Below are 11,594 nucleotides of genomic sequence, written 5' to 3'. Positions count from 1 at the left end.
AAAGTGAAGAAAAAAGGCTTGGCAGTGCAGAAATAGGAAATTCCACCTTTGCTTAATATGGAGTCAGAGGTTGTCTCAGAGGAGTCTCTAGACTTCAGTTCATATATACTTTGCTTATCACACTGTGGGCATCTGTGGGACAATTGAAACACATTATTATCTGATTTGTGTCTGTTTGTGCGGCCTGTATGCAGAACTCAAATAATTTCTGCACATCTTTTTTGGGGCCTTGTATTACTTTATTTATAGAGAGGACAGTGGATAGTGTTGAAAACCGGAGAAGAATGAATGAGGGATGACACGCGACAAAGGGCCGAGGGTGGGAGTCATTGGGCTATGGTCTCTGTACATGGGTCCCCGATTTAACCGCTAAGCTAAACCTATGGTTTATTAATAACAATTAAAAGTGAAAGAAAAGCTAATGTCAATTCAGTCTGAGTACAGTGTCAGGCTAATGATTGTTGTTTGTGGTAATACTACCTGTGATGGACAGAGTAAGTTAACTTAAGTACGTACAACTTCATATTCCACTCCACTACCTCTAAAAAGTGAACATTGTTTTGACTCCTCCTCTTTTTGTTTAGAGATTATTTAATGGGCCATTTTCACCTTTTTTTCATAGGACAGTTGAAGGCCGACAGGAAATATGGGGAGAAGAGAGTGGGGAATGACATGCAGCAAAGGAGTTGAGCCTGTGCGCTGGAGGATTGGAGCCTACTCTACCTACTGAACTAAACCAACTCTTCCTTTAGTTACTTTTTAAGATAACAATGTTTACACGCTTCCTGTCCAGTGAAAAAAATGTGTCTTAAAATGTTGAACTAGAATTTGGCTTTTTAAAGCTGAGCACATTTAAAGCCCTCCTTGGATTAGCTGGAAAACAGATCATCACAAAGCTAAAAACAGAACTGTTCTCTGGGAAACGTTTATGACACATATTTTTTTATTGCCATTTAATGTAATCTGAATTTCCCTTGGAATCAATAAAGTGTCTATCTGTTCCATTATTACTAATACAATTATTATTTTTTTATTGTTAAGATTCTATTCTTGGCTTTTGCCTTTAATTGATAGGACAGCTGAAGAGAGACAGGAAATGTGGGGAGTAGAGAGTCGGGGATGACATGCACCAAATGATCGGCAGACCGGGAGTTGCGCCTGAGATGAGTGTGTCGAGGACTGTGGCCTCTGTATTCGGAGCGCCCGCTCTACCAGCTGAGCTAAACCAGCACCGCATTAGTTTCAGTTCTAACCGCATAAAAACTTAGATTTGAAAAATTGCATCTTTACAGCTGCTTTTTAAAAGATTAAAGTGTTTTTGATCTAATCAGAGGAAAGAAGCATTACCTTTACTTTACCTTTCTGCACCGGAATTAAAAAGGTATTTCGGTTTTAAGTCTGTCAATCATTAAATAAAATATGGTGCCTTTAACGTTACCGACAACCACAAACGCATCATTGACACTTAAAAACACAAAACAGACACTGACAAAACGTCTCTCACACATATTTATTGTAAAAAATACATATAAAAACAATTTCTGAGACATACAAAAGATCGGAGCTTAGAAACAGTATATTGAACAGACAAAGACCAAGCCATTTTCTTGAATTGCATTACATATTTACAATTTAATAAATAAAATTCAATTTGTTTTTTATACCAGAGTAAAGGCAGATTGTCCATATCATGGGGATGCAGATACCGCTGTGGTGACTCTTTGAAAAACATTCTCGTCTAACACATCAGCCTCAAACACGGGGCAGACAGGGGATCAGCACCCTGCGGTTCAAAAGCCGAGGATGTGTACAAAATACCGTCCGCGGTTGGAGAGGAGCCGTTTTACACACAGAGCGTTTAGTTAGCATTAATAAAAATTGAGGTATTGCACCACACAGCTTAGAGGGGGTAAGAAAGTAATAAGAGTAATGTGAGGGTTTAGATTGTCTAGTATCTTTATGGACAACCCAACCGCCACTACTAAAACCCCCCAAACACACACACACACACACACGCACGCACACACACACTCACAACACCCCTGCCCCTCCCAGCCAAAGTATACAATACACAACTTATCACCACAACAAATGTAACATCTAATGATCAATACACGTCCTCTTCCTCACTCTCTCACTCAATGCCCCCGATGCACAGACAGACTTTTGGCATTATTTTTCTATATTCTCCAATACAGAAAAAAAAAAGAAAAAAGGGGGAAACATGCACAGGGCTGCCCTCTAGTGGCGGGACAAGTCGTAGCACCTCAGACTGCTAAAAGAAAAAGAGAGAGGCTGGGGTGACTGACCTCAGCCTGTAGGAAATCTGTGCACTGGGCTGACCTCTTAGCTGATCCATACGGCTTGTTAGCGCAGAGATTCAAACACATGGAACAGACTCACCTTTTTGAGCAGGCAGCAAAAGCAATCAATTCATGTTTTTGTTCTTTCCCACTTCCCCCCTCTCGGCCCGTGTGCAACCTGTATCAGACAGCATCTGCTGAGCAGCCTTTTCTTGTCGGGCTTCCGCCTCAGTTCAGCCCTTAAAAAAAAAAAACACTACAAAAACCTGCCCACACTAAAACCCCCTCACCAGCCAAAGGCAATCAACACACACACGAAAGGCAAAGGAAAGCCGTTTAACACATTTAGCAATAATCAGGATCATAATGTGGTGATATAATATCTAAAATCCGTTAAAAGTTTTAAAAAAAAAAGGGGAAAGGGGGAGGGGCTGGTTATGTAATAATTTACCATCAGCTGTCCGTAGCCTCTAGTATTGGAAAGAGAGATGGACGCCACATGGTGTAAACATGCCCCCAAAAATATATCCCTCGATCCATCCGTCCGTGTATCCCCCTCGGCCTGGCTTTAACATAACCAGATGGCCAAACTGTCGCTTGGGATCTGGCCCCCAAAAAATCCGAACTACACCCCAGAGATTGAAATGGAAGGAGGGGGGGGGTAGTGGGACAAAAACACCCAAACCGCATTCCGAGTTCACACGGGACCACATGCGCCTCCATGTTGCGTACCAATGCCCCATGAAACAGGATGTTCGCCAGCGTGACTGCAGTAACAAACTAGCATTACGAATTAAAACCCGCTTGACCAAGCAGACTTCTGGGCCATTTACAGTAAACACACACACAAAGCCACACACACTTCTGTAGAATACATGCTCATGAGGACATTTCCTGTCCCGAGTCATCATCTGAACGCACGCATACACTCGCTAACACACACACAACCTTATCCCAGACCTTATGTGAAAAAAAGAAATCAGCCTTGAGGGATAAAAGTGCTCATATCGGTGCCAACACCGGCGCTACTATGGCCCTATGAAATACCTACAACCCTCCTGAACACTCAGCAAGTAGCAGCACATTAAACTCAGAGCTAACAAACCACCTACAAGAAAACTGACCTACTCAGAAAAACAATTAGCCCCCAAACTTCCCCTGAAATGTTTACTGGTAACAAAAAAAGTGAAACATCAAATAACAGCAGCCCCCATTCCCCAAAAAACAAGCCCTCAACCTCCAGCTAGTTCAAAATAAAGCTTGTCTGGTTACAGGTCACGCTTTCGGTGTGAGGTTGGTTCATTTGGGGTAAGCCGAGGAAAGAAAACATTCATCCAATGATTGACGTGGAACAATACTCTTTCTGCAAAATACTTGATAAAATGACCAATCCCGTCTGGAGGGAGATAAAACACACAGGAGAGGATCCACAGTCACAGTTCAGACGACCTTTTTTTCTATGTTCCTCCCCGATTTCAAGATCTTTCTGGGCAGAGTTCCATCGTTCTGGGATGATAACATTTATCTGACATGTGTTTTTTTTATAATCCGCAGACTCAAGCCAAGTTTGTAACAAAGAAAGGGAACCTCCTCCACGTCTGTTCCAACGAGAGTCTGAGCCGCAGATTAGACGGAGTGGCTGGCTCGAAATGTCCAAGACCAAGTTCGAATGGACTGATCCGCCGGGTGTCGCTAACTTGGAGCTTCCTCTTAGGATCGTCTGTTCTCCACTCAAATAAAAGGTTTGCGTCTGAGAGGGACAGTGGGCTTTTGTTTGTTCTAATACACATTTTTATTGGGATTTTATTGGGATTCAGTGTAGTCTCCTGTAAGGGCAGAAAGGAACAGAGTGTTATGCATACTGAAATTAAAAAATGAAAGAAAATACATTTGAAGTCATCACTTTAGATTGTGGGAAATTTCCTGTAGTTTGATTAACAAAACGATTGTACAACTGACCCTTTGCTGAGTCCCGCCCCCCTCGGTTACTGTTGCTACGCCTGTCAAGCTTTCGCACCGCTTGTAAATATTATGCCGTTTTCAACTTTAACAGTGAGAGATGTTTAAGGGAAATAATAGCAAACTTCTGGACAAATAGTTCCCAAATTTCAGAGAGAGGTCGACAGAAAGGACGACAACACACATCTGAAAGCTACATCCAGAATATAATGTGTCAGCAGAGTGTTGAGAAAGAAGAGGACGTAAAAATCGAGGCAAAAGCTCGACGGTCCCAATGCAAGCGTCAGGCACCCCACGTATTGACAATTCATGTTAAGGATCATATACAAGAACAACAATGTTTTTGTACAGCAGTGTACATCTGGACATCTGCTGTCGGTGTCCTCGTTCTGAAAGCTTGACAGGCCTCCCAACCTAGTTACGGTTGCTAACGTAGGATTGGACAGTGGCCGTTCAAGGGAGGGGCTTAGCAAAGGGACGTAATGAAAATAATTAAAAGGTGCAGCTCTAGCATCTTTCTAGATGTTTGAACTTAAAGCTACTTGCATTTCCACACATTTGCATACCTGAGTCGGGTTGGTCACTGTGCAGAAAACATGTGACCTGCGAGTCAATCGAAGGGATGTTCGGGGCAGCAGGGTTTCACCTTGGACCAGGAATCAATGCAGCTACAGAGAAAAAGATCAGAGATAGGAGGAAACAAAGACTTTAGATTCTGATCCACTCATGTTAATGTGCCAGACCATCCATTGTGTGTGTTTATGTGGTATCTCCCAAATGACTTGATCCACTTATTGACAGTGAAAGCAGACTGAATGTAATCACTGTGGCGGGTTGTAAACGAGGCAAAGGGCTCTTTAAATGCAACAGGAGCAGAGATAACACATTTGATGTGTTTATATTTGCCTCAACCACTAATAAAAACCTTAAACCATTAGTCCGTACGTAGTCCGAGTGGACTGACAAAGTGCTCTAAAAATGTTTTTGATATCCTATATTAAGACATGTTTTAAGCAAAACAAAATTTTGCAGCTTCTCAAATATAAGTATGTCTCTCTTGTCTGACAGTAAATGGAGTATGTTTAGGTTTTAGTGGAACAAAACACGGAAGGAAGTAAAGCTTATTTCTAGAGCACATTACACTGAATAAGGTGGTATCAAAAGACATTCAAATATATATATGGGAAAAAAACAAGAGAGAAACATACCAATGAAAATAAAAGACAACTGATAAAAATATAAACAGTAAATAAATGTCTGTTAAGTCACCATCTATCGCCGAATGAGGTAACACGATGGTGATTGAGCCTATGGCCCACTGATGAAAGCCTTTGCATTTGTAGTATTACAGACTGGGTGTCTGTGGTGACTTTCACAGAAAAAAATCACAGGCAGCGCCCAGTTAGTGACGCGTTTTCCATCAGCCAGCAGTGGTTGGTCTGCCAGAGAGGGTAGGCGGAGCTAAGCGGCTGCTTTTCCGGTCTCTGCAAGTGTTGCGAGTAAACAGTAATCTACTATGGCTGAACAAACAAAGAAAAGATCGATGACTACAGATACAACTTCAACAATAAGTGAAAATCCAAAGAAAAAGAAACAAATTGGACGCTCAGATGAAGCAAACAGTCTGAAAAGGAAAGCGACCGTCAGCGAGGAAAATCAAGAGTTACAACCGGAGCCAACCGTGGACGTCACACATGCAGCACTGTCTGGATATCTGGGAAGTCTGCTCACGCAATTACCATTTATCATCATAGGTGCGGCCAAAGAGAACGAAACTGAGATCTTCAAGATTTCAACTTTAAATAGAAAATTGAAGATATCATGTTGCGGTGTAGGAAATTGTGACATTTTATACACCAATCAGATAATCAAGACAATAAATAATCATCTTTTGCATCTCTTCACTGATTAACACATGTATTGTAAAAGCATAACCCTCCTTATGTAAAATGGGTGAACATGTTCTGTTCAGATAGTTTTCAGCTCTGTCATCTTCTAGATTCCTAAATTCCAGCCTTTTTCCAAATCTCAGTTGCTCCACTGGGTGGATCAGAATGTCACTTACAGCCAAACAGCCACACCTACACACTGTGGTGCAAAACTAAACGCTCATATGAACAAAACAAAAAGAGAAACATATTGTGTGCTTTTTCTGGGCATGACTTGTGTTGCAACTTCGTTTAAATACCAAGTTTCAACTTTCTCTCTGCAGGTTTTCCATCAAAGTCAGACATCAGTCTTTTACTGCTGTCGGGGTAATTTTATGGCCGTGTGGAAAAAATCATGTGGATTTTTTAAACCAATTAAAACACAACTGCTCGAACACGCAATTATCATGACAAATGAAAATAGCAGGCTGGGTCTTCACCTGACTATGATGGATTACCTAATCATGGTAAATTCAAGTCTCAGCAAGTCAAGTTTCACTCTTTCAAGCAGACATTATAGGGAACCACAGGCTTGTTGGAAGTTGGGAAAAACCAAAAGTGTTGAACATGTCACGGGCTCAATTATTTCTAAGTTTCACAACACCTGCCAAAGATTTCGCTATCTGACTTTATGTTTCTGTACGTCTAATAAAAATGCGATGATGATGCAGTTACTGTCACAGCTGTGGAAGCTCTGAAAATAATACAAACTTTTTTTTACAACATAAAGTGGACACGTTTCTGCTTACACTTAAACTTCTCTAATCTATTTTATCTGGTGTTCAAAATAATGATTCGTAATGACAGTACATTGGCGCAGCGGTTGTCAAGATCACATTTAAGAACATGATATCATGGAAAAGTACAATGGGTCTGTAATTATCTGGGTTGTGAAGTGTTATGATCGCTGGTACAGACAGAGCAACCTTTGCCTGCTTATTTTCCAAAATCCTTATCCTCGTTACCACATTGTTTCCGATCTTGAAAAAGCTTAACACACTTTTCCTGCCCTGTTTTTAATATCACCCGCACTCGTTTGCATTTCTTTATCCTGCATCGCTCTATGTTTTATTGTAATGCAAATACATCAACTGAACTTTCTTACCTCTTATGGTAGACGCAGAGGCAAGCCAGCCTGGCGATGGTCTCCCCCTGTACCAGATCCTCCAAACAGATGGAGCACTCTCCGCTGTCTTTACTGAGCACATCCGCTGTACACACACAAAGCAACCATGAGTGTTTTCAGCCTTTAAAAAAAGAACATTTGGGGGGGTATTTCTGTGATGTGACACTTACTGTTGTAAGGTAGGGGAGGGGACGTGAGGCAGCTCAACAGGTGATCCTCGATCCGACCCCCAGGGAAAGGCTTTGAGCAGAAAGGACAGCGGATATCTGCGCAGAGCAGAGACACAAACAGGGCTGAGATTAACACACTGTGTCACACAGCGAGATATAAATGATGGATGATGTGTGCGTCGCATCGAGCACAAGTGCTGTGTGCGGACATCTAGATTACACAGGCTGACTTGGTAAGAGCAGAGCGAAACACAATCAGTCAGTGCGAAGGCCCTGTGGTGGAAAGTGTGAATGATGTTACCTCGAGTGTAACCCAAAATAGTTTATCTGAGTGTATGCAACACACAAAGCGGTGACAACACCGGCAGAGACAGCCTGTGCAAGAGCCATGAGTAGATGAGACAGACGGGCAAATGCAGCGCCTCGCTGCCCTACATTCTCCCCCCATCTATGAGCGGCTGCCAGCAGTGAGCGGGCATGTGAATTTGTGACCCATTTCCCTACACTTGCTAGAGGGCTGGCCTGGGAAACCCAACACACTGTTGTGTTTTGGCTCCAGTTTTACGTGTTCTGTCACAGGACCACCACCGCCGACCGTTTCAATGTATTAGATTGTAGAAGAGCGTATTTTTAACGCAAAGGTCACTGGTTACTTAATGTTTTCGCATGCTGCAGGATTTACCACTGACAGCCGCTGTCAACGCATGGCCTTGTGATACGAAAGAGCTCGTATGTCACCACTTCGAGTTTTATGCCATAACTCCCTGCTTCATACAATAGGTTCTCTGATGATTGTAGTCCACATGCAGGCACGGGAAAAGAGATTATCTGTTCAGGAATGTAAATTCCCCAAATAATCCATATTAATTTCAGACTTGGTAGATTAAAACCTCCACTGGGAGATATTCTGATACAATATTCATGATGTGATGTGAGGCTAAATGTCATTGAGTAAGGGTACAATTTAAACAGTCTTAAAAAGCGATCTGACTTTCTTGTACTATTACGGCTTCCCTACCTAGAACTTGACTCATTCCCATAATACTGGGGAATTATTTTCTCTGAACACACGTCACCCACTTCTGAGTTAAACATCAGCTGTCCCACATACACAGTCATACCCCAAGTTTCGTAATATTTGTTTAGGTATTGAGCAATCTAATTGTGCAGACATTGGCAAGCTCCGATGCATTCATTGCTTCCAAGGAACTTCTGAAAAATGCACGTCTTGCTTTTAACACTTTTCAACAACATTTATATAATCTGTTGTTAATCTTGTTTTAAATGCAGATAAAAGTAGAGTCGTGCTGTTCTCAAATACAAAATCAAGGCCACTAAACCCTCCTTCAACCTCCACTTTTCAGGGTCACAGATTAAGTCTGTGTCACAATACAAATATCTTGGTATTCTAATTGATGAATCTCTCTTTTACACCACATATTCAGCAGTTGGTGAAAAGATTAAAACTTAAACTGGGTTTCTACTTCAGAATCAAATCCTGCCTTTCTTTGAAATCTGAAAAAAGACACTTTTATATCTGTGCTAGACTATTTTTATGTTTGTCTTCTCAAAGCTTACAAGCTCTGGACACTGTGTATCATGGAGCATTCAGGTTCATCACCAATTTTAAAGCCCTCACTCATCACTGTTTGCTGTGTGCACAAGTTGGATTGTCTACCGTGTCCACACGTAGACTAGAACCCTTGCGTTTTCTTATTTACAAGTCTATTTTGCTTCCCTCGTACCTTCTAAACTACATCAGTCAGAAGAGTGCAGGAGCTTACAATCTCCCAGGACCTGTTCTTACTGTCTGTCCCAAAGGTCAGAACTAAACTTGGGGAAAAGCAATTAAGTTTGCTGCTCCCTTTAGGTGGAACAAATTACAAAAAACACCTGGAACAAAAGGAACTTGTCTCATTGGATGCTTTTAAAGGTGATTTTGAATAACTTGGAGGCAGACACATCTGGCTGTAGATGTTCTGCTTGATATATTTCTGATTGTGGTTGTTTTAGGCAGAGTTTGACTGTTTTTTGTTATTTCATGACTTTTATTAAAGTATAGTCATGTATTCTGTGTTATGTTTGTATGTATGGCTGCTCATTGTTTGTCTGAAACTTTGTTAATGTGCTGCTGCCTGTCTTTGCCAGGACACTATACACCATTTTTCCTGTTTAAATAAAGGTTAAATAAAAAATAAAAAATACAACATGAGACCAGACAATTAGGATGGCGTGTGCAATCTTTAAAGACAAATAATATACATTTAAAATGTATTAAAATTATGACTGCAATAGTGCTTTAAATATGTTAACTTACTTCCATGACGATTGTTAACACGGTAAAGGCCGATCCAAGCCTCTGACACCGGCCGCTGGTGTGTGCCTCGGACCCGGGCGGATCTTGCCCCGACGCTGCGGGCGGAAGAGTGTCGATTCCCGGGCAGCCGCTCGGAAAAAGTGCGGTGGGGCGTGCGGCCTGTCTCCTCTCCGGGCTGATGTTCTGCTACCACCACGGGAGGCTCTGGGCTTAAATTCCCCTCATCCTCGGGTTTCCCCTCGCTGTTGTTGTCGTCCGCAGGTGACGCTTGGCTGAGGCTGTGGTGGTCAGCGGGGCTGCCGTCGGCGCTCGCCCCATGCTGCCCGAGGTCCGAGTCGCTACCCTCCTCTGATCGGCTCTGGTTGGCCTCTGTGTCCTCGAAGCTCACCGAAAAGTCCACCATTAAACTGGTGGGCCTGGTACAGCGGGGTCGCCGATAGGAGTCCCGCTTTGTGCCATCTTTTCCAAAAGCAGAGGGAACCGGGTCTTCCTGTAGGCGACTCGCTCTCGTGCCCATCTCTAAAGTTAGCAGGCCACGAGCTGCTTCCTCAAAGCGAACCAGCACAGAACAAGGGGACGAGTTAACCTCGAAACGACCCCTTTAACTGTCAAATATTCGTCAGGGAACCTTAAATAATAACGACTGCCTGGCAACTTAACTCAACGAATAACATATATTTAGCTCGACGTTCCTTCTCTGGCCTCAATTTGTCCTTACTGTCCACATTTTCCTTTCTCTTTTGACGTGCCCGTTGTCGCTGCTGCAGCGGAAGTAGAGCATTTCAGTTCCTCCTTTGAGCCGTACACTTGCAGTTACGGTAACGTCACCGTGTCAACTGACATGTCAACCGAGCAGTTTGCAATCAAAGCATCAAACATGGGTTCTCCCCATGTACATTTGTTATCCCCAACAAATTCAAAGAATTACACTTCAAAATTGTACATACTTATTATCCCACTAATAAATGTGTCTCAAGATAAAAAAAATAAAAATGAAGAAACAACGAAATATTTATTTTATGAATGTCAGAACACATCAGGATGCTGGAAAAAAAGAGGACTATTTGACACTCAAACCGATCATTTACTTAGGTTGGAAGCTAAAGATGTAATACTATACTATGAAAACAAAAAACAGAAAGTTCAGCGAACTTTCAACTTTCACATTCATAAAGCGAAATTCTCGAGGTCTCGCCCATCGTTTGAACCTTTCAGAATTGAATTTTTAGAAATACTTTGAGTCTATCCACATTATAAACAGCAAGAAATGTGCTGTGTTTTTATTCTACAGGAATTTTTAAAAGAAATGTGATTTTATTACCTACCTTTCTCTGAAGTTATTGAAAAATTGTCTTTTTTATTTTATTTTATTTTACAATATTACATCTGCACCATGTCTTGCTACAATGTTGAATGTTGGTTTACTGTGGTTTACAATGGTTTACTGATTTATCTTCCTAAGCTTTTCAACCTCCATACAGCGTGATATTCGATCATTTAAAGTTTGACACCAATATACGTGCCATTACGGTAAAAAAAAAAGTACACACTAATACTGACCAATCAGCTCTCTTTAGCCGACCGAGTGACCAAGCAGCTGCTTCCTATGAGGAAATTTACAGTAAATCAAGTGCTACATGTAGCCCAATAGGCGTCTAAAATAGATGCCAAGACTGCAGTACATCAAACGGTAACATCATACACCAGAAGACACCTTTGTTCAGAGCCAGCGCTTGCAGCAGTGCTTATCTACTGGTTTTGCGGTAAGTTCTTTTCATCTTACTTGGTGTT

At 41.8% G+C, this 11,594-nt stretch overlaps 1 protein-coding gene across 1 annotated transcript; it reads right to left on the bottom strand.

Moving 5' to 3' along the window:
* Positions 1-1,496: 1,496 nt before the first annotated feature.
* LOC138611033 (E3 ubiquitin-protein ligase ZNRF1) lies at positions 1,497-10,559 on the bottom strand. Its single transcript, XM_069683911.1, has 5 exons — positions 9,804-10,559; positions 7,487-7,582; positions 7,296-7,401; positions 4,829-4,930; positions 1,497-4,129 (listed from the first exon to the last, which is right to left on the bottom strand). The coding sequence occupies exons 1-4, from the start codon at positions 10,318-10,320 to the stop codon at positions 4,873-4,875; spliced, it is 777 nt and encodes a 258-aa protein (XP_069540012.1). The 5' UTR covers positions 10,321-10,559; the 3' UTR covers positions 1,497-4,129; positions 4,829-4,872.
* Positions 10,560-11,594: the final 1,035 nt, after the last annotated feature.

Source organism: Semicossyphus pulcher, unplaced genomic scaffold, assembly GCF_022749685.1.
Source record: "Semicossyphus pulcher isolate SPU_LCO1_2020_fin unplaced genomic scaffold, fSemPul1.0.p SCAF_7, whole genome shotgun sequence".
Taxonomy (NCBI): Eukaryota; Metazoa; Chordata; class Actinopteri; order Labriformes; family Labridae; genus Semicossyphus; species Semicossyphus pulcher.
The sequence above is the reverse complement of the archived record's forward strand: the minus strand, read 5'-3'. Positions and strand labels throughout refer to the sequence as shown.

Coding starts and splice junctions, on each gene's coding strand:
- LOC138611033 (XM_069683911.1), bottom strand. CDS start 10,320: ATGGGCACGAGAGCGAGTCGCCTACAGGAAGACCCGGTTCCCTCTGCT. Junction 7,402..7,486: donor CCCTCCCCTACCTTACAACA/GTAAGTGTCACA, acceptor GTGTGTGTACAG/CGGATGTGCTCAGTAAAGAC. Junction 4,931..7,295: donor CTCTGCGTCTACCATAAGAG/GTAAGAAAGTTC, acceptor TTTTCTCTGTAG/CTGCATTGATTCCTGGTCCA.